This window comes from Clinocottus analis, unplaced genomic scaffold, assembly GCF_023055335.1.
Source record: "Clinocottus analis isolate CAN_PGR_092001 unplaced genomic scaffold, fCliAna1.0.p SCAF_4, whole genome shotgun sequence".
NCBI classification, from domain to species: domain Eukaryota; kingdom Metazoa; phylum Chordata; class Actinopteri; order Perciformes; family Cottidae; genus Clinocottus; species Clinocottus analis.
The window spans coordinates 8,240,493-8,266,722 of record NW_027176153.1 but is presented as its reverse complement, the minus strand read 5'-3'; the positions used below and the strand labels follow the sequence as shown (position 1 = coordinate 8,266,722).

The window sequence follows — 26,230 nt, the reverse complement described above, 5'->3', positions numbered from 1 at the left end:
ACACTGAGCTGTCGTGGATAGTTATGGTTGCGAAGCTATGATTGGACAATGTGACTGTTTTCGGGGAGGTCTAGCGTAAAATAGTTAATTAACTTGATGGTAATTATTATTGTTTTCATGAGACGTGAACACACAACACGGTACGAACGGTGACTCTTTATCTTAAAGGTGTGGCCTATGGGTGTGGCCAGCACGGTGTCCAGATTGCCAATCACAGTAAAGATGGTACCAGTGCCGTCCAATGAGGAGGAGGTGGGCGGGGAGCAGCAGCGAGGTGATCCGGAGGAGGAGGGGTCACAGCAGCAGAACTGTCAAACACAACTAGAGGAAGAGGTTGTTCAAACAGGTAAAATCTGTTGAACAATATTCATGCGTCATGTGGAAATTACACTAATAAGCACATGGACTCAGCTGCCAGATTATTAGGTACACATTGTTAAAACGGTCTGGTCATTAGCCTGCAATTAATGCTGAATCTAATTATAAAAGTAACGACGGCTACTGATCCAGCATCAGATTCACAGCTCCAGCCCTGACAGCGACACGCAATGCCTGTTTTACAGAAGCTCTGGTGGAATTGGAGGAGAGCGCGGCCGAGGCTCCGGCCGATCCGGAGCACGGCCGAGGGCCGGCCGCGCAGAACGGGCATCCGCAGCTGCAGCTGCAGTCCAACCAGGACCAGCAGTGCCAAGCTCCGACCAAGCAAATAGTTGTGATCGACAGCTCCTACCAGTGCCAGTTCTGCGCCAGCAAGTTCAAGACCTACTTCCAGCTCAAGTCTCACCTGACCCAGCACAAAGGGGAGCAGGTAAGCGCAGAGTCCACACGTTCGCTTCCTTTTTTATTTTTCTTGTTTTGGGGGGATTTTATTTCTTCCACAGCGAGATTTAAATACCCCCCCCCCGCCGCCCCCCCCCCCTTTCCCGCAGGTCTACAAGTGTGTGTTGAAGTCCTGCTCCCAGACCTTCCAGAAGTTGGATCAGTTCCTGGAGCACATCAGGACGCACCAGGAGCAGCTGACCTACCGCTGCCACCTCTGCAGCAAGGAGTTCCCCTCGCTGTTTGAACTGGGAGTCCACCAGTACTCCCACTGCTTCTGCCCCCAGCAGAGCACACGCAAGGAGACCAGCATCTACAGGTGGGCTCCATCTCTCACAGTCGTGTTGCTTCAGTACTGATTATAGCCGAATAGAAGAAGGGCCACTGGTTGGTTGGTACATGCTTCATATCCCTGACAGCACCCCTTGTTCTCCCCTCAGGTGTGTCAAGTGTCAGAGCCGATATTCTACCCAGGAGGCACTGGAGCAGCATCTCCTGACCGCCTCGCACAACTTTCCCTGCCCGCACTGTCAAAAGGTACGAGTCCGCCACGTTTGATTTTTTTTTTTTCATGTCACATTGGAAGACCCCGGGGCAGCGTCTGATCTTTTTCTTTTTGCTGCCCGTCAGGTTTTCCCGTGTGAGAGGTACTTCAGACGCCACCTCCCCACGCACGGCGTCGGCGGGAGGTTTAAGTGTCAGATCTGCAAGAAAGCCTTCAAGACAGAGCACTACCTCAAACTGCACACGCGCATTCACTCAGGTCTGAAAGACTTCTGGAAAACATTATTTGTCCCCTTTGTATGAAGACTTTAGGCCGCCGGTACATTGCGCCGGGTTCTCCAGCCAAGTCGAGGGATCGATATTCTCGCTGTCTCGTGTCTTTAGATAGCATTACAACATAGTTCTGCACTTTATTCCTATCACAACGGAAAATGGAGCTGCGGCAGAAGGAAGAACCTATTGTTAAAATAAGGAAGTAGTCAATAAAAACCTTAACTGTGCCTCAGGGAACTTCAGATTAGTCAGATGTCAGCATTTGAAAGCGCTGGGAGGTTGCGCAACTGCAAAAAGTTTGCCAAAGGAAAGAGTTTTGTCATATCCGCCCCCCACTTTGTACATCACTTATCATTTAAATGTAAAGTCACGCGGTCTGAGTTTGATGCTGATCCCATTTTCCAGGTGAAAAGCCATACAAATGCTCCCTCTGTGAGGCGACGTTCAACAGGAAGGACAAAGTGAAGCGACACATGCTCATCCACGAGCCCTTCAAGAAATACAAGTGTCCCTTTAGGTGAGGGTCTTGATGGAGGGAAAGCGCTCTATTTGATTATTTAACCTCGTTTCCTACTTGACTCATGGTTTTTATTTTATTTAACGCTATTTTTCTGTATTTTTGTCATCAGGACACATGTGGGTTGCACCAAAGAGTTCAACAGACCAGACAAACTCAAGGCCCACATCCTGTCACACTCTGGTGAGTGAATAACACCGGCCATCGTTCTCACCCAAACAAAGATAACGCATTGTTGCTGGTAATATTGTTGTGAAGTCGTGGCGATAATAAAACATCCTTTCCCACGTGATGTAGAAAGAAAAGACAAGCGTTAAGATGGAATACATTATACCCACCTAGATGTGGAAATATTGCTGTTGAATGATCATAAGGGCATGTTTGCAGGGCCAATAGTTTAAATAAAAAGATAGAAATATCACCTTTAGAAGTAGAAGTCGCTTTAAATGAGAGAATTGTTTGTGTCCCTGAAACTTGAGTTTGCGGTTATATACAGTACAAGTTTGCATCAGGCATGAACTTAAAGTAGGGAACATTGACGCTCATGGACTGCTCTTCCCTCCAGGTATCAAACCCTACAAGTGTCTCTTTTGTCAGAAGGCGTTCAGCCGCAGGGCTCACATGCTCGAGCATCAGCAGTCGCACACGGACAACTACCGCTTCAGATGCTCCACCTGCAACAAAGGCTTCACCAGACAGAGCTACTACAGAGACCACAAATGTCCCGCGGCCGGAAACGGGACGGGGACCGGAGGAGGGGCCGGAGACGAGGAGGGAGACGAGGCCGCCGCCAGAGCGCCGGCGGGAGAGGAGAAGGACGGAGAGGACGACGGGAGAAGAAACAGGTACTTCAGGAGAGAAAACATGGCGGGCTGTGACGGCGAAGAGGACGGCTCCAAGGAGAGCCAGGAGCAGGCGGAAACACACGAGCAGGAGGAGGACGAGGAGGAGGACGAGGAGGATGAGGAAGACGAAGAAGAAGAGGAGGAGGAAGAGGAAGAAGAAGAAGAGGAGGAAGAAGAGGAGGAGGACGAGGAGGAGGAGGGAGACGAGGGTTGTCAGGCTGCAATGACTATCACCAACATCGAAGGACAGGAGGAAGAGGAGGAAGAAGACGAGGAGGAAGAAGAAGAAGAAGAAGAGGAAGAGGAGGAAGAGGAGGATGACGGCATGGGACATGATGGCATGGCACTGGATCAGATTCAGAGCAATGACCAAAACTGTTTGCAGCAGCCATGTTTGTAGTTTTAAGCGTGATCTTAGCTGGAACATTTCCTGCACATGGACCAAACGAACCAAGCAATCCATTATTATTTATTTTTTCAAGTCTAGGAAATCATTATTTGTTTTATATTAAAACGTTAAATTTTACGCACTGCTTTTTTTAAAAGTAAGTAGTAAGGCCTACAGTATGTTACCTTGTAGATATAAACTGCCAAAATGATCAGTGGACCTTCCTCGTGTGCTGGTGGATAATTGTTGTGCAAGAGAAGCCACAGTGGTTCATTTAAAACATCATAATGTCAAAGTGATGGAAGCTCCTGCTCCAATTTTATGTCGCAAAAAGTAAATTATTTTAAACTTACCTGTGTCTCAAAGTGTATTTGTGTCCATGGAAATGTTCTTAAACTGATGAGGATCAGCCGGACATTTGTTCCCCTTCAACCGTCCTTGTTTACTTTTTAGACTTCGACCAAAAAAAAGGACCATTTCCAAATGTATATTTAGTAATATGTTCAATTCTACCTTCTAATATGATGATGTCACCAGACTGATTTCAGCTGCTGGAATAAGCCAAATATACTTCACACTGACGGATTCTTGTATTCATTCGAGGCACAAACAGACACATTTTTTATTTAATTTATTAAGGTGACAATTTCTATATTACACATCTTTCATGTACATCGGCAATTAAACAGGAAAAAGAAAATATAGTGTTACCATAAACCTCTTAAACCTTTCTTTTACAAAAGAAAAATTTGTTATTGACACCATTTACAAGTAATTTTCATATACAGGAGAGTGACAGTGGTTTAGTTGCACATGGAGGATTCTGAAGCGGTGAATTATGATATTCACACATTTGCTTAATTTCTACATCCCTGGGATTTCAATTTGTGATCGACCCAGAACACGATTAAAACAATACTCTGCAAAAATGTAAATAGGCAACTTTACCTATCCATTTTTTCAATCATAATACATTCATTATATTACACAGATTTTTGTCTCAGTAGTTGTTATTCCGGCTGACGCCACAATTAGCCGTCGGGTGGGAGGGAGGGGGGGGGGGGGGAGAAAAAAAAGGCCGTGTGTCATCAACTGAAGTGTTGTAGCTTTTCCACACCGGTGCAGATTCTTCAAGAGGTCTCGTCAAACTCCTCTTGGTCTGACTTCTCCCCCAGCAGGGCCGAGAAGGACCGACCAGAGTCCACAGTATCCATCTGGACCAGAGAGCCCACAGGGTCAGTAATCTCTTGTGAGCATCATGTTGCTTTCAAAGAAAAAAGAAAAGGATACCTGAAGGAGGCATTAAGGCAACCTAAGGGCTAATGACAAACATCTCACCACGCATGTGGAAACCAACGAGCCCAGAGTCACCAACAACCAGGACTGGAGACCACACATGCTGAAGAAAGAGAGTGGAGGGATATTTGTAGTTTTTTAGTTTTGTTTTTAAAGTGCTGTGCTTTGTCAGGTCAACAACTGCTGCATGTTCCTCAATAACCACATCGGTCTTTTCAGTGTGCAATTATCCAATTTCAAAAAAAAGCAAAGGAGAAGATACTTCAAAATGAGCGACCACGCCACTGTTTTTTGTTGTTGTGTTTTCTTAAAGGATGAATCCTATAAAAAAATGATTCACATCTTGAACACATCTTCCAAATGGAAAACAGCCACGTGCATTTGGCTGCGTTTCAGACATTCATTTTGAAGCAGTGGCTTTGTTTGTTGAATGTGAGCGCTATGAAGTCAAAATACTCAAAAAGGTTTTCTTCCCTTTAATAAACAAAAAGGTCCAGTGTGTAAGATTCAGAGGGCTCTATTGGTTTTGCACTTGTGGTTCCCTCGTCTTGAAGTCAATGTCTTTTCCATTTGTGAAGACTATCTTGTATTCTAAAACTTGTACGTAAGCCACAGAGCGCATTTCCTCTTCCTTCCCTGAACCGCTCTAAAGGTCGCGGTTCCACTCCCGGAGTCCTTCGTTTTGCACCGACGCGTTTTTACAGTCGCCCAGAAGAGATAAACCAAACACCGGCTGTACACGTTTTAAAACGGTACCTGAAGGCACCGTAGTCGGGTCAATATTCACAGTTGGTTGCAATCTGCCCACTAACCACTAGATGCTGCTAAATCCTACACACTGCTCCTTTAAGTGTAAAAAAAACAAAAACAACTGCATCGCTTTTTTTCCCCAATGAGTTCTAAAAACTTTATTTTTCCTTCATTTATTTTGTTGTTGACTGTGGGACAACAAGAGTTAAAATGAGGTTATAACTATCACCTTCCTTTAAATGCTACATGTGTATGAGGAGCTACTAGTTCTGCAAAATGTCTGCATTCAAAATGTCATTAAAGATATTACCCAAACACAGTTTTATTTATTTTTGGTTTGCCTTGCATTTGGTGTTTTTTTTCTGTTTTTTTTTCCTGTTTTTTTTTTTTAAAAGTCAAGTACTCAATACACTCAAGTCATCTTAAAATGCTCACTTCAACCCCACTGGATGTCCTCAGGATCTTGTCTTTCACAAGACCACCCCATGAAAGTGTGTTTGAAGCTTATATATAAAGGAGGAATAGCTTTACTCCCAGAATACTCCAATCCAAGAAATCCCATTCCCAAGTCACAGTTACAGGGACAACTCTGTCCCTATAAAACTAGGAACAGATTACGTTCTGGTAAAGTTCTCCACCACTAGAAAGAATGGAGGCTACAATACCTTAAAAACTACAAAGTGATTCGCATATCAAATAATCCAGAACCAGGAACAGACAAGGGTTTCTCTCGTTGCGTACAGATCAGGTGTGTGTTGCACAAATCTCTTTGCAACAATAAGATGGTCTGTTATTGAAGCATTCGTTTTGGTGGGGGCACACTTTAAATTAATCACGGCGGAGCCATCATTTACTATCGTCACATGTTACAGTTCAAAAAGATGAGCCATGAGCAGAAAAGCAGATGGAAGAGATGCGAGGACAAGGTGGAGAATAACAATGATGTGGATGATGCTAACAAAACAAACTAAAAAACTTCGGTGGTGAAAATCAACCGTGTTTTGAAATTTACCAGTTGCTTAAATGCAGAGCAACTAAAGAAGAAATCAGGAAGTCAAAGACACTTTGACGAGACACTAATGTTAGAACCCGTGACCCTTCCGGTCGAACACTGGTGGGGGTTTTCCTTCGTACTCCTGCAGCCGTGATTCAGGCAACTCCTGGTTGCTCTCACTCCTGGTTGCTCTCACTCCTGGTTGCTCTCACTCCTGGTTGCTCTCACTCCTGGTTGCTCTCACTCCTGGTTGCTCTCACTCCTGGTTGCTCTCACTCCTGGTTGCTCTCACTCCTGGTTGCTCTCACTCCTGGTTGCTCTCACTCCTGGTTGCTCTCACTCCTGGTTGCTCTCACTCCTGGTTGCTCTCACTCCTGGTTGCTCTCACTCCTGTCCGAAGCCTTCCGTCTCCTCGATGGCAAACATCAGCTTCTCCTTCAATTGCTCGTAGCTCTTGTAGGGCGGCAAGTCCAGTCTGTTGAAGCTGGGAGGGTTTAAAATGCATTTGTTCAGCTCGGCATTGGACTCTCTGGCAGTACAACTTCTTTTAAAAAGAACTGAACAGGTATATTACGCGACATTTCTCATTGTACCCATAAGCCCTTCTGGCTTGATGTCTTTTTTTTGTCGCTGGCTGAGATTATGTCCAAGGTGTGTGTGTGTATGCGTGTGCGTGTGTGCCTGGTTTGCATGGACTCACCATGTGTGACTCCTGGGGAGCCAGTTTTCTTTTCCCACCTTCTCAATACAGAACTTCTGGGCACCGTTGCTTCCTGTAAAGTGGAGCGGAGGTCATGGACAACTCAACACACCATCGCCAGAACGTTTCAAGAAACTAAAATGAAACCAATCTGATCCACTGAAAATGAACTTTACAACAAAAAAGAAAAGCAGAACAAAACTTATGTTGAATGTTCCTTGAAGACGCGCATTTCAGCGGCATTTGGAATTAAATGAAATGGTTATAAAATGATGGGATTATTACCCATAAGGTCGGCGAAGCCTCCGACAGGCAGGCGACAGGTCCCGGTGACAAACTGCAGCAGCCTCATCCTCTTCTCATTGTCCATCTCCTTTATAAACTGCAGAACAAAGTGCCGTCATTTAACACCCTCATAAATAATAAAACATTTTTTTTAGTTACAACACAATTCACACATTGAAAATTTCCGTTGCAACGGTCTTAACACAAGTACATTTAAAAGTCATTCAATTTAAAGTTCTCATTTCCTTAATGTCTCTGTTCGTTAATGTCAGAGGTCAAACAGCTGACGGCTGCAGACGCACACCGACCTGCCAGAACCAGAGGATCTGTTTGCTGCTCCTCGCGTAGTGTCTGTAGATGGTGCTCCTTTGCCAGTCTGCAAGGTCGATCTCCTGCATACCACACAGCATCACCTGTAACAGGAAACACGTTTATTCATATTGAATGATTATTTTACATTTACTTTAAATCGGCGTTTTAAATCAGATCCTTCTGCAAAACAAATTCAATGTACAGCACTTGAAGTGCATATATCAGACCGGTCTCTTTACCATAACACATATAAATGATAATGCATACCTCGAGCTCTTTAGCATCAAAGTACTGCAGGTACTGCTGAGGGAGGACCTCGTTAAAGCCTTCAAAGAAAGCCTGCGTCTGCTCTTCCACTCCTCTGGACATCCTCCACTCTGCTACCAGCCTGCAGGGGGCGACAGAGGCAAATAGTCACATGTTACACTCCACCTTGTCAAACTCTCAACACTAGAAATACAGTAACACTATGTGCTACTTTATAGCCTGAGGCTTCACAAAGTAAAACCAAGCTGACATGAAATCTACTGCGTTTACTATTGTGTGCCCATTTAAAAAAAGGCTGAATGAAAATTACAATAATATTAACAGCCCACCTGATGTACTCCTCCTTGTTCTCCTCGATAACCAGGATGTCTCCTCCTCCTTCTTTCAGCTCATGGGTAGAGACTTCCCCCAGGATCTCTTTGTCTACAGAGAAGAACATCTCCAGACCGCACTCCTCGATGTTGTTGTCCCTGAAGGGCAGCACGGACAATTACAGCACAACTGCTTCAACAACAAAGTAAATCATCCGTTTGACAAATATGACGAGACTTGTCCATCAAAATGAAGGAAAATGTAGCAGGAAAGGGGGCGGGGCAGGGGGCAACCAAACACAGAGGATGTTTGCAAACTGTGGGCATTATTTCTGGCGTATTTCGAAGGCTGAACTACTTCGTCTTCATCTGAAATTCAATAGCAGTGAAGTTTCTACAAATAGACTTGGTTGTAAAGTCGGAATCATATTGCAGACTCGAGTCAAAGACACCGTCAAAAGGCTCAAAACTTGACCTGGCTGAAACACGGACGTTGAGTCCAATTGCGCCGCAGTGATCAAGAAATGACATCGTCCGCAAACATATATTTAGAGAGATAAACAACTGGGCCGGTGTGTCAGATGCCCGGGTACCCTTTAAGTCAAGCATGAAATACAAAACCTGAGATGCACAAGGGAGGTACACACATCTTGTTGAACCACAAGGTTCTCCGTACTCACTTGATCCACATGAGGGAGTTGTAGAACTCCGGGTCTATCGACTCCAGGTCTTTGAGGGCCAATGGTTTGTTCAGCATGCGCTTGTAAAACGGCAGTGAGAAACCAGTGTCGATGAACTTGCCGTGGAAAAGAGCCTGAGGGGACAGAAAAGCACACACACAGCTTACTAGTTGTGGTACACAACACAAGACGTACTCTTATGCCGTGTTCACACCAAACGTGGCGTCGATGTTTTTATTTTTTTTAAACATTTTTAAAGCTCCTATATACCTCATTAGTAGAGCGTGGTCGAAGCTATGTGTATAAATGTCCGCGGATAAACCCGTATGGTACAAACAATAACTAGGCAGCCGTATTTACGACTAGATGGCGTTACGTTGAGTGTTGATGGAGCTGCTACCTTGTAGCAAAGCCTGGCATCGATTGATTTGAGCTCTATTGAGAAAACTCTTTCAAAGATTTACTTGTCTTTCGAAGAGAACTAATACAACATGAACACAGACTTAATACAAAGTGGGCATCATAGTGTCGGTATTTTGGCATTCCCTTTGTCGCAATTAAATCACTGTGTCTCTGTTTATTTGGGGTTCGCACTGTGAGGCCTGCTAGCTACACTGAGTACAGCACGATGACGACCGAGCGCCTCCGGGTGACGTTACGAAGACAACGTTTAGTTTCCTGAGATATGTGAGGCTTCCTCAATATGTACAAAGCAGCAACAGTGGTGCTGATAGGTGGAGATAAGCCACTCCTTCTTTCCGGCGGCGACCATACTGCGTTACATAAACAATTGAAGATTTATATTTTAAAAAAAAGACTAACCATGGCGATGAAGCGTCCTATGAACTTGAAATACTTGAGGTGGTCGGGGTTGATGTAGGAGGCGGGGTTGATCTGGAGACAGTAGTTATCTTTCCCGGCATATTCAAACAGGCAGTACATGGGGTTCAAAACCTCATGGGACAGCAGGAAGAACCACTCCCTGAGAGAGGACAACACAGAAATGACCACACAGCGAAAAGCCTATTAAACGATAGGGAGTGTTCCCTTTGCAGAGTTACAGAAAAAGTAGTAAACACATAATATTTGATGAGGCCCAAAGCAACAACAATAAACACTAAACATACCTGGCAACGCCTCCGTAGTCGAGCCCTTCTTCTCCCGGGAAGATGATCCATAGCCTCCTTCGCAGATCTTGAGCGTTGAAGCTCATTATCTAAAATATTAAATAGAGACAATGTATTGACAGATTGCTTGTTGGCCGGATCGGCTTTGCACATTTGCCAAAACGTCGGTGCAGTTCTCCAAAAAACTAAAAGAGCACTTCACAACCTGTTGAAAACATTAGAACTTCATCGGGTTTCTCATTGCCACCAAAACCACGTTTCCCTTCATTATTGCTTAAGTCAAAGCGGCCAAAAGTCCAAGTAACCGTATTTCTTGTTAAAACTTTAACACAGCAAACAATAAAGTTATTTCCTTGGCGGCGGACTGAACAAACTCTTCCTCACTGGCAAGAGACTCCGCCCCCATCTGTCCAATCACATAGAGCACTATGACACGCTCCTCTCTATGTGAGGGCTGCATGTAAATGAGTAAATGTCTTCCACATCATGCAACTGTGGTACCTTAAGGAAATCCCATGCGCACAAATCAACATTAAAAACTCTGTTTTTGTTTTGTTTAAGTTCAGAAAAACTAAAGTTTTAAAGAAGACAAGTTCAAAAATAGTACAAAAGGTAACAAGAGACTCCTAAATAGGTTATGTTGTAACTGTGGCACTAAGAATGTACCATTATAAAATAACATTATTAATTAGTATTTGTTATTATTACACACATGTATTTTTTATTTCTACTAAAAAAGGTGGTAGAGGTGGTATAAATATCAGTGTTCAGTGAGCCCTGTGTGACCGGCTGCTGGGGGACACTGTACCTGCTGGAAGGAATCCTCAAACAGTGTTTTTCTGGTTACTGTGATCTTGATGTGTTGAGGCATCGACAGTTGCTGAGGGGGAAAAAAGAAAAGGGGAAGCATCAGGAGCATGTAGTCATGCTATGTGCTTTCAGCTGACATTTGACATATTGGCTTGGGCAATTGTGTGTCACAATGTCAAGACTCAAAGTGACCTTCAAGGTAACATCCAACAGCTCAAAATAGCTCCCCCCCCCCCCCCAAACAAGGCGGCACAGCTTTGTTGAGCTCCGAGCATGAATACAGGCGCTACAACACTCCCTGAAGCGCCAGCAGGCGTACAAACAAAACGAACTGTGAAGAATTGCAAAAAGACAAAGAGTGGAACCCGGAGATAAGCTCAAAGGCTGTAGGTGGAGCCGGCCAAAAGCCATGAACCAAACTCCACAAGGCTGAAGAAGAACTGTAATTATCTGGAAACTCATAGTTTATATTCATGAGATGAGACTACTTTTTTACCTTTGTACTTAAAAAAAAATATTCAAAAGCAGTATAAAGAAATATAAGTTTAATATCATTTAAACAATGTTAACCTCTTGTTTCTGAAGCATTTAAAAACTAATTTACATTGACATGCATATAGTGCTTTTATCAATGAACAAATTGTCTTGACTTATAAACTCAGCGGGGGACGACCATTTGCGCTGCGACCACACGATGACAGTCTAAATGAAATAAGCACTCTGACGCTCATGGAACTTTTCGCCCGACAACAACCCGGAAATCCTGTTTAAACTGGTTTACTGCTCCAACTCTTACCTGGCACCAGAATCTGAAGTACTGTACTTTGGCTTTGAAGTCTCGAACGTAGGTGATCTGAGGTCCGTTTTCACTGTGAAGGGAAAGAAGCAGACAGACAGACTCTTAATGTGTTTGAACACCATAAGTTGTTATCTTAACTTGTCTAATGCTCAATCCACGGTTTTTATCTCTGGAATAGGGATGAAAATATGATTGAAAGGAAATTAAAACATATTATTTATCGGATTTGCACAAATTAACTAGGAGTATAACTTTGTATTAGAAACGGCGAGTTTTGCCAAAAGACGAAAGTTAAAGAGACAACTGCTTAAATGTTTCAGACAGAGAGGGATAAAAAAAAAAAAGAAAAGTTATGTGATTTTTAAACACAAAACAACCAAAGCAAGGGAATTACTCCCCAGTATATTATTAAGTCATAATCATGACTCAACGTTGGCTTTACGTCCGTGAGACGGAAAGACTAGGTGACCCGTCAGTCACATCGGGATAATGCTTCACAAGTTCTAAAAATAGAGAGCGAGTTCAGCTACAGCGACTCATTTAGAGATCTGCGTAAACACAACCACCTCGTAGAGTACAGTTGCTGGTGCTGTATGTTTAATCATTTAAGTGTCAAATACTTTAGGATGAGGCAAATTGTAAAAAAAAATAAAATGACATCTCAATTAGCATCAAGTAGATCTTTTTGTTTTAACACCAACTTCCTATTGGAAACAAACACTTTGGTTTTCTCTGTCTGAAACACTCCTCAGCCATTTATTTCTGGCATGCAGAAGTGCTGGAAGGTTACAGGCAGAGATTTATTGACGGTCAAATGAATCCAAGATACAATAGTAAAAGGAACTACTAGTATACATGTGATACTGACAATTCAACCTCTCAGTGACTTCCCGACATTCCTGTCAGAATATCCTGCCTACAGGAACTATTTGGTTGTAAAATAAAAAGTGACGGTACTATGGCCAGTCCTTTTTTACGCAGGTTTGATGCTGAAACGTTGTAATCTAGTTGTGCAGGAAGCAGATGAATCTACAAGCTCATATTTTATTTGCTTAGACGGATGGTTTACACTCTAATTTTAGACAGAACTCAAGCAACTTGAGATCTGACGGGCCAATCAAAACCATTCATCTTATATTGAGAGGAAGACCGTAGAGAAGAGCGCTGATGAGGCCTTTCTTTTTTTACGAAAAACAACAAACATGGCTGCAACTTTCCGTTGAAGCTGCTGTCGTGCCAGTAATGAACAAACCGAGCGAACCGAGAAAATTACAGAGGGGTGGGGGGTTTCTTCGGGGGGGCGCCCCGGCCCCTAATATAATGGTAGAGGAAACGCTATCGTGATGTGATTCTCAAGTAGAAAACAGAAAGGCGGAGAACGTACAGTGAGGATTTTCCAGTGCGAGGGTCGATGTAGGTGGTCGCTCTCCTGTTGTGGTCAACAAAGTAGGGAATACCGTCTACGGTGAACCTCATCTCCCAGCCCTCCGGGAGTGGCTTGTCATTCAGCAAACTGAGAAGAAGAAGAAAAAAAAAGGAGCTAAGGTCAACATTTAGTGACGAATTGTTTGAGAACCTAAATGATGGTTAATGTGTGGTTATTTGAAAGGACAGCGGTGGAATATGGAAACTGACCCCTGTGTCCGTGGGTCCTCCCACTGTGTTGCTCGCGTCGGGTGATGTACAAAATAAACTCTACCGGTCGAGTCAGTTCTCTTCTCTGAAAATACAAAGGAACAAAAACAACAACAACAAAGGAAATAGTTGATTATTAAACTTGCATGCATCATGAAAAGCCATTTTGGGTGCACACTTACACACATCATAGTTTAAAAAACTTTAGCGTCCTTTGAAAGTTCTTTAACTTGTGAATTTGCGAGACACTGGGGGTTTCTCAAAGGAGCTACAACTCTACATTGGTATTGGGGCTGACAGATGAAAACTACTTTCACAAAAAAATTGATTAAGTTCTTAAAAGGAAAAGTAATAGGGAGTACTTTGACACACATTAATACATTAGAAAAAAAATATATATATATACGTTATTAGATGAATAGTTAATGTCTACTATCACAGGTTAAATGAGGTCTTAGAAGCCCATGAAAGCTGTAAAGATCTTACCCCATCCATGTGGCAGAGGCCCGAGGGGATCAAACTCCTTATTCGGAGCGGCTGACACCTGGTCTTGCTAAACAGCAGAGAAACAGAACAAGGTGTAAGAAACAAACACGCATGGACAACTACAGTCTTGTGTGATTTTAAACATAAAAAAACAAAAAGGCAGTTACTTTGGTTGTCGGCCAAGTGAAATGTTCAAGCCAGTTTTCTTGTTTGACACAAACCGTAAATGTTCTGAAAACAAACATGTTGCTGACAATGCCAATGTGTTTACTCAATTATAACTTTGATCTGCCTATTAACAGAAACTGGGCTTCAGAGTGCATTGATACCATTGCATGTATTGAAAGATCAGCATCATGGAAAGATTTCTAACTGGCAAAACTTCTTCTCGGCAAAAAACGGTTTCAAAACAGTTGAAACCGTTAAGGTGACGCACGGCTGTTTCCTCTCAGGAGAACCAGAGGGCTGCTTTGCAGCGACAGCCACTGCGTTCCAGTTTGTGACTGCACACACACAGAACCACTTGAGGAGAGGAAGTCTCACCCCGAAGATGAACCTCTGGTTGAACTGCTGCATGGCTCCCTGCAGCTGGCTGCGCTGGTGCTGCCACTGCTCGTAGTTACGCACCGTCTCCATCGTGGGGCGCTGCCACGTGGTGGTTCGCGTCATATGATCGACGAAGTAGACCCGCCCCATCTGGTCGACGCGGCGCTCCCACCTAAGGACAAACGGGAAGAGGGAGGCCGTTAGGAGAGAGTGCGGGTAGACTGGCTGCAAACGTAATAATCTCAAAGTCAATATTAAAACCAATTAGTCTAGCTCAGGAGAGTTTAAAAATACACATTTTGTAAAGAACTTGGTTTGGGTATTGAAAAGCAGTTAGATACACATGCAACCAATCAATACCATATTATTTGTAAGCCAGAAAAAGATTTAGTTTGTCCCAATACATAGAATGTCAGATGCGGTGCGTCAAAATACCAGGATGCCAAATTGCATTTTGCAGTACGCAGGCAGACATGCTTTTTTGGCTACTCCACCTCTGTGGAGCAGATACACGAGCAAGAGGGTCAAAGTTTAAAATGCCATGATATGAAGTGGTATGTTATGATGTAATGCATACTGAATGCAACAGTGAGCACTTTGCAAGGCATAAAAGTATGTGATGTGGAACAACAGCTCACACTCATTAACAAGCACTCTTATTCCCCGTCTTTCACAGGCGCATTGCTGCAACTAACTGTGGCAGGTATCATCATCATCATCATCATCATCATCATCATCATCACGACAAGATGTGGCTAACATAACTGCTAGTCTGGTTTAGTGTTAATGCTAATGTCAGGGTTAGTTTTTGGTTTTCTCCCACCAGACAATTGTGTTGGTGGAATACAGGAACAGCAGACAGCAGCTTCTGTAAATACCAGTACATGGAAATAACATAACCAGTACTACCAGTATGTAGTAACCCTGTGTTTTAAGATGGAGACCCTATCGTTTGATCCACAAAGATTTTTTTCTGTAAACAGAATCCAATAAACTTCAAGCAAAAGAGCCCTCTGCGTTTAAGAAAAGACAGATCAAAAGGGAAGGACTTTTTACCCAGGGGGCAGCGGTTCAGGGCGCTCCCACGATGTTCTCTTTTCCACGTGGTCAACGAAATACAGCCGGCCGTTCTGATCCACCCTCTGCTCCCATCTAGATGAAACAACGACAGTAAAAAACTGTTAAGGGCATAGGGTAATGGTGCACGGCGCCCAGAGCTGCTATGGACTCTCACAAACATGAGTCATCAGACTACAAAGAGGCAGAAAAAATGAATAGCTGGTGGAGGTCATGATGCCGTCACAATGACGCCACGGCTCGGAATTAAAGTCTCAATGAGAACAAAGAAGAAGACAAAAAGACAGCGACGATGGCCGCGCACGCGTTACTCACAACCACTTAATGCTCAGACACACCTGACTTTCTACAGGTCACATGTCACTCTTTCCTCTCCATAGTGATATGCTCCAAGTTTGAAAACAGTTCTCCAACCCTCACATTAATGTTTTTCAGATCTGTTCTTATGGATTTCAGTGAAATCAAATCTAAAACCAAATCCCACAATCTTCACTGTTGTATCGTTAGATAATTAAATGTGAACCGTTTGTGTACCGATTGGTGTGATGATTGTATTACTGCTGGCTGTCGGGGAGAATAAAGATTACCTTACATATCATGTCTTCACACACTTAAAGCAGAGGAGGGACTTTATTTTGTGAAGTATTTGGCAAAAAAAGTCCTATAATAACCTATTAGCATATTTTGTATTCAAGTGGTACCACAGGGTTAGCAGTTCAGGGAGAAAAAGCGACATAATTTGGAGAGAAATCCTGCAGCTCTCTGTCCTAAGCCCCTTCCACCAGACGAAGGCTTCCTTCAGTAACCTGCCTTTTTTTGTTGCCAGTTGTTGCCAATGCTGGAAAAGCAACTTTTCTACAAAAAAATGTTAATTTAAAAGGGCGGTGCACGTCCATCTTGATTCGTAGAACAGCCAATGGGAACGCTCTCTCTGAAATGACCTGTGATTGGACAAAATCGCCCTCCATGGGTTAGATTTTTGTTACGGCTGAAAACCGAGCCAAGAGGAGCTGCAGGCAGGGACGGACTGGCCATAGGGGAAACCGGTGAAATCCCCGGTGGGCCGACGGGGTTGACGCTGGCCCACCTGCATCACCAGCTGGCCCTCGCTCTGACATCGCCGGCCCCAACTACATTCTGTGCTTCACAGAACACGTTAAATTTACTCCAAAACTAAGTGGTATACTACTCCTCACGATCTGTGTTCACACTAATGGTTTCCATACCCAGCATGCAACACTTCTGATCGCGATCTGTATTCACACTCATGGTTTGGATGTTTCTTGCAGGTTTTCTGAGCTTTTTAAATCGATTTTAGGACATCCTGCCTTGATTTTAATCCGGCCCTGGCTGCAGGAGTCTAGTTTTCTCTCAGAACACTTGATTTTACAAAAGGGTTATTATGAATGTTTGTTCCCTATAATACTAAGAACATATTGTGTCCCCCAGCTGCAATGTGTGCAAACACTTCTAGTTATCCAAACATGTCCTAAAGATTTAACTTTGTCTCATTGCTGTAAATGTTATCCCATAGCTACATGCACTCTGCTTTTGGCTGAAGGATGACCCAATTTCTTTGCACTAATCCCTTACTAAGTGGTTCATCGATTTCTTTTGCTTCTTGAAGTTTTCTGTTGATGAAGTTTGTGTTTTTGTAACTTGCTCTCCCGTCTTTGTTCAGTTTCTTTGTCTTAATATATCACACAACGCTGCAAAACATATGATCAGGTATTTGGACTGGGAACTATAACAGTACTATTGCTTAGTATGACATTAGGAGATCACTGTCATATTAATGACACCTTACACTTGCATAAGTGACAGTTGGGGCAAAAAAATAAGTATTGTTCCTGAGTTTTTCCGGAAAGAAAAAAAAGAAGAAGAAAAGATCTAACCCGGGGGGCAACGGCCCGGCGTTGACAGCAGGGACCCTTGGTGTGACAGCAGGGGTCACAACAGGGGTCACAACAGGGGTGACAGCAGTGGTGACAGCAGGGGCGATGCTGCCGGCCGGCTGTCTGGGTGCCACGGCTCCAGCGGTGTAGGCCGGCGCGGAGTTCCTGTCGGAGGCTGCAGATGAATTCGATTCTGGGGCTGCCGAGGGTCTCGAGGCCGGTGTTCGCACTGGCGTGTCAGAGCCCGACTGGCCATCGCTGCCGTCAGTTGGTGCAGAGCCGTTGCTGGAAGACGCTGAGGAAAGTATCAGACATCACTGAGGATTAAATCGTACGTCCTCAGATGCTAAAACATTACTCTTTATTGAGGAGGACCGGCAGATGTAATGAAAGACCAATATATGAGCAATATATTTTCTTCCTTTCTTTTAACAAACTATGAACAGTGTCTGGAGCAGACGAGAACGGGACCTTCCTTGAGGAAATGTCTGACCTGGGGAAGAGGTGGGTCTGCGCGGAGTTGGGGGTGGAGGTCTGGAGGGCCTGGGTGGCCGGAGAGGCTTTGATGACACCGAGGGAGACCCCGAGCTGCTCACTGACCTCCGGCCACTGGGAGACGACCTGTGCTCCACGCCGTCCACCGCTGGGGAGCTGTCTCGACTCCGGCTGAGAAGGAGAAAGAGGTTCAATGGGGATAAATGAAGCAGAAATCAGAAATGGGACGACGAGGGAGACTCGACTGAAGACGGAAGCAGCCGGCATACCTCACAGCGTGATCCCCGTTGGTTTGGGTATTCCCATTGGATGTACCTGAGGTGAAAACACAGAATATGAATAAAGCAGAAAGCAGCTGTTCACACGGAACCAAACCAGAGAAGCAAAGTAAAACGGTGAATTGATGAAAAGCTAGGGCTGTGCGGTACGGCCTAAAATCCATATCACGGTATTTTGTAAGATTCTGACGGTTTCACAGTATTTTTTTTGCCACCCACCGGCCAACTACACAGCAGTACAGCCAGCAAGCTTTGCTAAGCTGTAACGAGTGCAGGCAATGTCATTATTTTTTTTTAAAGGTTAATGTTGAAAGCGCAGGGGGATACTTATGTGTCAGGGTTCTAACTCCAGTCATGGTTCAAACTTTAGTTGTGTGTTTAACTTAATAACAACAATTGATAACCCCACAAATAACACTCTTTAACAGGGTTGAACACCACAACACTTTGTAACACAACCCGTTTTTAACACGAATAATTGTACATTTATGAAATTACAAAGTCGATTTGTATGCTATTTCGGTGCCAACGGGGCTCATCGGTCCCGCGAGCAGAATCTCAAACCGTCGGTAACTCTTTAGGTCGGCTGATTCAAACAGACCACAGATTTGAAACTTGAACAACTAACTTCTCGCCAGAAAACATCCTAAAATTACATTTTGTGACTCAACAGTAGTATTCAAAGACTGTCAATTTTCAGTTTTGATTTCTCATCTGCCATTGTTCCCCGTTTGCTGTTGCCAAAATGCATTCTGGGATATTGAGTAACGCAAGACACGCACACAAACAGCTGTTCGCTGCCTGGCAACTTGTGGCAACTTGCCTGTCCCAGCATACAATTCAGCTGTGTAATTTTGCACCATGACTGAACTCAAGAACCCTGACAGGTAAGTAGCTTTGCTGCGCACTCCGTGTTGAGCTGTAAAAAATTGAATATCCTTACTGGCGCAGAGGAACAACAAATTCTTTTCCATGCACTGGTAAGACGATATATGAAAAATTCAAACTGTATGGAATACTGAAACCAGTATACCGGTTCAACCGGGTAAAACGGTGAACTGATGATGCTTTTTGAAGATATATTGTATCTCAAAGTGATTAACATGGTTTGTATGTAATTATATAATGTGTTGTGCATTACATGCTGATGGTTTTTTTTTTTTTTGATTTCAACCGGTATACTGCACAGCCCTATGAAAAACATTTATGAATCTTTTCAGTTTTTATTTTATTTACTTGACAAGTGCAGTGCAACCTTATTTATTTTAGTTGAAATGACAAGTAGACCAATAAAAAACAAAAACACGGTCCTGGGACTCACTGTGGCGGTCGGCCTCGGCCGTAGCGAACGCCTCGGAGTCGACAGTCAAACCGTCCAGGCAGACGGAGAGGTCACCCACCACATCCGACTGGTCTCGGTCCGCACACAGCTGGAGGGTCTGCACCACCTCAGAGACTGCGTTGGGACAATGAGGACAACACAAAATGGTCAACTGCAAATATATCGCCTCAAACTTCGTCAACGACAGGAGACAGACAAAAAAATAGAACATTGTGAATATTAAACACTACGTCCTGGTCACAGCAGTCCCATACTTGTGCGGAGGGACATTATAGTTTGAGTTCTGATGAAATGAATGGGAGGAACAAGACGAACGGCGTCAGCTATGCTGGCCTGTTCAGGCTGAGTGTTCTTGCTCGTGTAATCGAGGGCTCGTGTTCACATCTACAGAGCAATATGTAATTACAGATGCAGTGATCGGTGTGTATTTTCCTGCTCCGTCATGGAACACCAATCAGCTGTTTGGCATGTGATTTGTAGCCAGAGTTCACCCGTCATCGGCGCTGCGCGACAGGGTCATTGCATAGACAATGACGAGGCCGGAGACTGAATGGATTCTTTATGAGAAACAAACCAAAGTTAAAATAATAATAATAATGGCGCGGGAAGAAAAAAATAAGCAGCAGCCTCTCTTAGGTTTGTGAAGTGGAGTTCCTCTTTGATTGATTTAAAAAAATAATAATTTGAGCCCAAAAACAAATCTTATGGCACATTCTGTAAATGCATTAAAATACTTTGTGTCTTTAGAAGAGACCAAACCCCTTGTGTGCCCCTTTCTACAATTCTGGAAACATTATTTCAAATAGCAGTTTAAAAATGAATTTAAAAAGAACCGGTGTTGAGTTGAGAAACAGACAGAACTGCTGACACTGACAACAGCTTCATGTTTGGATTAGTGTCATACGAACTACTCTAAACATGAAGCTGTTACTTCACATAGCACACGCTCTGAATACTAATCTACCTTTTTTAGCGTTTCATGGTGACATCTTCACAATGTCCCTCCCTCCGAGCTCACCTCAAAGGTCGTTTGTAGTCTTGCGATGCCCTGTGCTACTGATCTTAGTTAAAGTGGGGATAAGCCAGTCCAGGTTTGGTTAGTCTAAACAACTAAACACGCTGTTAGTTCAAATTAGGCCAGGCTAATCCAGGGGGATTTAGAAAACAGCGCAAATTTTGTTAAATTAGTTTTCTAAAACAATGCCTGTTTACAGTTAACACCGGCTGAAAGTGAATCTTAAAAATAATACTTCACACCCATCATTTGATCATTTATTTATCAATGACTTTGCCAGCATTACCTTAAACCTCTGAAAGAAACTGTTTTGTTTTTCCTCGCATGCATTTACCGTAAGAGTAATCCCCAAAACAAACAGAAAAAAACTGCCACGTAAACAAAAGTGCCCTAGCCTCTTCTGTGACAGTCTGAAGTGTTTTAATAGTTAATGTTTCAGCGAAGATATACTTGTTTGGCAAGTTCTGCGCATGAGACTTGGATTATACTGCAGGAGCACATAGAACAGCTGTGTGTGTGTGCGTGTGCGCGTGTGTGTGTGTGTGTGTGTGTGTGTCCCACTTTTCATGTCGTTGGACTTGAGCGTGTCGCTGACGTCCAGCGTGGCCATGCCCAGCAGCACGTCAGACTTCAGCGTCTGGTGGCTCCACACGCGAAACACCAGTTTGCTGAACGGAGTCACAATCCTGTTGGGACAAACAAAGCGTTAATACTTTTGACCACGTCCAATCTCAGCGTTTCATTTCAATTAGATTTTTTGAGAAACTCAAACATCAGCAGGTCCCCCGGACCTTTCGGCAGGTAACACCCCACAGTTCTTTTCACAGATTCAAAAAGGGAAAGCGGCTCAGCGTTGGCCGGTTGGGCTGTGTGAGCAGCAAAAGTCTTTCTCTTCATGTGAAAGCAACCCACGGACAATGACGTTCAGAGGCTATTCAAGGACAACGAGGGTCCATAACCAGCACTATGACAGTTGTTCAGCTAGCAACCACAGGAGAGAAGAAAAAAAAAACACACATCTGTGGGCACAGGTCCGATTACACCCCATAGTAAACACTCGTTACATAATAACTAGGGCAAGAGAAACTGTAGAACTCTATATTAAGAAGGTCACCGTGCACAGCAGAAGATCCTTCAGGCTAAATGCAAAAGTGTGTGGTGTGTGTGAGAGAGAGAGAATGTGCTGGACTGCAGGGAGTCACATGGTGTGCTAAATGTACAGTATACGTTTAGAAACAGGATTCAGGACATGCTCCCTCACCACTGTGTGAAATTTTCCTAGTAGGTGCAAACCACTGAACCACTGATTGGGGAAATAGATAGAGATGTAGATAGATAGAAAAGAAAAAAATACACACACACACAACCATACACACAACCATACACACACCATTATCCTGAACTCTCAGAGTAACACAAGAGAGAAAATCCTCAGCAACGACTAAGTCCCGATGACTCATTTGAAAAAAGGGCTGCAGTCAAACCCTCTTGATTAAGATCACATGTTACACCAGCAAATCCGAGCAAGAACAAGGAAGTCAATTTCTGTGTGCTTATGGAGAACTTCCTCAAGGTCCGATCAGTTTTCTCTGAAAATTATGATTCCCTATGCCAAACACTACAGTCAGCACTATTTCTTCTTTTTAAGATACGTGGCTTGCTCAAAAGCCACCCACCGAAATAAATACACTGGTTTCACTTAATGAGCAGATGCCGCGGTTTAACGCGTCAAGACCATCGGCGGACGCGTTGGTACACCGTGGTTGTCCCTCGCCCGGCTGCACAGACTGCGTTCACTATGCAGCATTTACTGCTCGCCAATTACTGCTTGACTACGTTAAAGCAGATTTTAAAAGCACGACAACATTCCTGATGAGCAAGTTAAAGTTGTTATCACTGATAAAACTGTTTTCTTGAGGACCTTCCGCACTTCTTGTACCACATCAATAGTGGCTCGTCACCAAAAAGGACAGTCGCTTTGTAATTCAACAAGTGCAATGTCAAGACTAAAAACAAAAGCAATGAAGCTTTTGTTTATAACAGACTGGTGACATTAAACACACTACGCAGAATAACAATGTCTATCAAAGCCGACTAAATTGCCTTCAGGATGCTTTCTGGGAACAATCAAACATTAGAATGCACTCCGTGTGCCCTACGTGGTATATCCCAGCATGCAAACAGCACAGCATTCGCATTTCCGAATAATAGGATTGTGACTATTATGAACACAATTGCAATGAAACGGGACTCGCAGTCCCGGCAAATGTTTGACTCACACAGTGAGCGGCTGCTTCCATTTGGGGCTGTGGGTGTTGGTGCACTTCTCCGTCTTCTTGGACTGGCCGTCAACCGTCACCTCCACATAGGGACTGGGACCGAACCAGTTCTTCCTGTTCTCTTTGAGTTTCGCCGACAGCACTGCAACAGAGAGAGGGGGGAAACGTTTCCAGTGGACCGTCAAGTCACGTTGGTGAAGAAAGAAAAAGGGGGTATGGTAAAAACAACTCGGTGATAGTGTGAACGTGGGCCGGCACGCACAATAGCAGGACACTGAAATTGAAGCAGGTAAATAGAATTCATCCATCATCAACTGTATAGTCTTACATGTGTTCTTTCCCCATTATTATGTTAAAAAATACCCATTATTATCATCATCTTTCCACTTAAATAGCCTGATGTTGAATGTAAAATAGGAAGAAGAAAAAAAAAGGAGGAAACACTGTTCCTTTTGTTGAAGACTTACCGATGATTTGTAGCTGTGCCTTCATCGGGTAACCGTTGGAAGTGCCTGTCTTGGTGACTCCACTTGCCATGACATAGGGCTGAGGTGAAGGCCTGCAGCAAAGACAACACATCATTAGGATGGCGACACATTACTCTCTCGCTAATGCAGTTGCGCAGCATGCAGGTGAGATCATTTAGAGCAGTGATATGACATACTTGCAAGAACTGGAATATTTCAAAGCTTCAATAGAACCTCAATAGAAGCTTGACTGTAAACAAAGACGGGCTGGCTCGTGGATTTCCCCACGAAACCCCTCTTGCTGTTCTAGTTGCATCTAATTGACCTCATGTGGACGTCCGATATGTGCACTTTATTTGACTGTGCACAGTGTTTGACCCATTTCTGCAAAACGCACAGGGCAGTTTAAGTCAGAATTTAAAATGAAACATTGCTCACCAATCTCCAATGACATCCCATGTAGCCCTCAGCTACATGAAATACTACCACTACTGTACGTCAAGCTCATTTTTTCTTTGGAGGCCAAATGCTCTGGGTCGCTTTGGACAAAAGTGTAATGTAATCACGCTCTTATCTGGAGCATCAAACTAAATAAATGGGTACACTAAACTTATAAATTGTCTTCCTGGAATTCATCCATCCCTTAACACTGAAACAGCATTCAACTGTTGACATTTGCATTCAGTATACCAAGATAAGAAGAACGGGCGAAAAACATAGAACTAGTCACACCAATTGAAACAAGCATGTCACTGTTAGGAATTACCTGTCAGATGAAACGCCACGTGAAAACACACTAGAAGTGGCATCATTACCGGTAATAAAAGGAGACAAAGGTCAGGCCTGCAGCCTGTGAAATATGGCCTCTATAACCAGCCAGCGCTGCCTCCTCGATCTTAGAGCGACTCCAAAATACAACCTGCGTAACCTGAGAGCTAAAATACACCTGATTGCAAACAAACAAAACAAAAACTTACACAAATGTGAATGAAGGAATGGCTGAGGGTCACACAGTCATGCTGTTCTGCATGCTATTAACATGTTTAGAAGCATTTTTTTAAACTGGTAATCAACCCTTAAGCCTAAGCAGGAATCAGGTCCCGTGATCTTTCCTCGAACCATGTCAGTGCGGCCCTGAATAATAAATGTTCCTCAGTCAATCCAGTGCACACACGGCAGGGCAGAAGAAAGTAGAGGAGCTCCTGGGTAAACTTTCACTCCGGCTACTGCTTTAGGCTCAGTCAATAATTTATAGCAACTGCTGACTTTGCAGCCTTGCTAGCAGGCCGACTTTGTTCTGAAGACGAGAGTATCCACTGAATATTAAACTCTACAATGGCCAGCACTGACTTTTTTTTTTAGTTTTTTGCAACAAGCTAAATAACACAGGCCAGTAAATTGTCTGGTAATTTTGTGGTGATTTCAAATTAAATTTAAGCTCAAACAAGCTCTGAAGTGTGCACTTGAACTGCTCCCTTTGAACAATACCACCTGAACTCATAAAAAAAAAAACCTCTTGAACTTGTTTTGGCTGAAATTGTACAAAACAATGGTGCTCATCCCCAAAACAAACATTCGTAAAGGCTGACTTTAACAGGTTCTATGATGCTTCAAGAAATGAGCATTTAAGAGTCCTGTGTGACAATATATACATAAGTGCAATAACACTTGTCAACCAAGAAAATTCATGGATTGAACTTAAGTACACCACAATGCCAGCATATAATATCATGACTTACTAAAAACCCATATGTGATCACAAATAAGGTCTCAGATTTCCAAAAGAATAATTAAGAAATGTAGGTCAGGAGATGTTGGCTATGTTGTTATGGATTAGTTGAAAAAACATTTCGAATAGCTGAGCCGACCGGGTGAACAGCAGCTACTTCTTCAGCCACCAGATGACTAAACATCTGACACTGCTTGAACAACAACAGCGACACAAACAACACACGAGCAGCCTGCCAAGTTGCTCACGCCTAATAGCGGCGGCAATAAAAACCCATTGTGTCTTTCACTTCTTCCCGGTTTGCTTGACGTACAACCACTGCGCTCGGTTGATATCAGCAAAACATATTTTGTAGCTTACATCATGTCTACAATGGACCGCATTGGGTGGATGGCTGCTCTTTTCCAAGACTTATTTTGTGTGCTTCGAAAGAACATAACGTTCATTTGACCGAGACCAGCAAACTACCGGATATATTTTATAATAATGGAGTTAGACGAACAACAATGGTGTTCACTCCGTATCAGAACATCGAGCTCCACGAGTTACATCTTAATACAACAGAACTGACGGGCAGCGTGTTTATTAACCACTGACAACAACTGCAACGTCGTAATCATTAACGTGTGCGTGGTTTCTTTCGCATGCTAATCCAACGAACGTCGGCACAACTTACATAACGTTAAAACAACCCAACTCGAGAATGGACACCAAGCTAACGCTAACTCGGTTAGCCGCACAGTGGGGAACAGTGTGTCCGGGTTAGCTTCACCCCGCACTGGCACTAAAACAGCGCCTATGCGCGTGCGGCGGCGCGGTCCCGGGAGTCACGTCGAGAACATGTTGAATGTCAGCCGGTCGCCAGCTTTGACAGCCCGCTGCCGTCCCAGCCTGGCTAATGCTAGCCTACTAGCTCGTGTCATCGTCATGGCTGGCTGGAAATCACCAAGTCTAACGGCTATGGGGGAGAAAAGAAACAAACAACCAAGTACCGCCGGATAGATATGTAGTCGTTTGGTAACTACTTACCCGAATCCGAGAGACGGTTATAAAAAAAAAAAACTGGAAGCGCCGCGGTGAACTCCGAGCCCTCGGTGCTGCGGGATGTTTAGGTTTCAGTCGGTGCTCCACTTCGAGGAGGAATAAACTTCCACCATCTTCGTAAACTCACGTCACGTGATCGAAACAAGGTGGGGCGCACGCTCCTGCCCCCTCCTCCCCTGTGCGTTGTGATTGGACCAGAGTTGGGACAGAGTGAACCAATGGACGGCCAGTAAACAGGATGACGCATTCGGCCTCCCTGTTGCAA

At 43.8% G+C, this 26,230-nt stretch overlaps 2 protein-coding genes across 2 annotated transcripts in view; one reads left to right on the top strand and one right to left on the bottom strand.

Moving 5' to 3' along the window:
- znf341 (zinc finger protein 341) overlaps positions 1 to 3,666 on the top strand; it is a 7,354-nt gene extending 3,688 nt beyond the window's left edge. Inside the window, exons 9-16 of the mRNA XM_068597717.1 lie at positions 169 to 346; positions 564 to 808; positions 930 to 1,138; positions 1,260 to 1,356; positions 1,450 to 1,582; positions 2,002 to 2,113; positions 2,226 to 2,296; positions 2,679 to 3,666. Coding sequence (XP_068453818.1) covers positions 169 to 346; positions 564 to 808; positions 930 to 1,138; positions 1,260 to 1,356; positions 1,450 to 1,582; positions 2,002 to 2,113; positions 2,226 to 2,296; positions 2,679 to 3,358 — 1,725 coding nt within the window. The 3' untranslated portion in view covers positions 3,359 to 3,666. The remainder of the gene's footprint in view (positions 1 to 168; positions 347 to 563; positions 809 to 929; positions 1,139 to 1,259; positions 1,357 to 1,449; positions 1,583 to 2,001; positions 2,114 to 2,225; positions 2,297 to 2,678) is intronic.
- Positions 3,667 to 5,535: 1,869 nt separating this feature from the next.
- Positions 5,536 to 26,092, bottom strand: itchb (itchy E3 ubiquitin protein ligase b). The gene is made up of 24 exons (XM_068597299.1): positions 25,951 to 26,092; positions 23,193 to 23,284; positions 22,726 to 22,867; positions 21,008 to 21,132; positions 19,411 to 19,545; positions 18,081 to 18,126; positions 17,810 to 17,982; positions 17,317 to 17,611; positions 15,401 to 15,496; positions 14,342 to 14,516; positions 13,799 to 13,865; positions 13,313 to 13,397; positions 13,062 to 13,190; positions 11,675 to 11,747; positions 10,877 to 10,948; positions 10,069 to 10,157; positions 9,764 to 9,923; positions 8,942 to 9,075; positions 8,280 to 8,420; positions 7,951 to 8,071; positions 7,680 to 7,784; positions 7,372 to 7,468; positions 7,087 to 7,159; positions 5,536 to 6,870 (listed from the first exon to the last, which is right to left on the bottom strand). The coding sequence occupies exons 2-24, from the start codon at positions 23,260 to 23,262 to the stop codon at positions 6,771 to 6,773; spliced, it is 2,703 nt and encodes a 900-aa protein (XP_068453400.1). The 5' UTR covers positions 23,263 to 23,284; positions 25,951 to 26,092; the 3' UTR covers positions 5,536 to 6,770.
- Between the last annotated feature and the right edge of the window lie 138 nt (positions 26,093 to 26,230).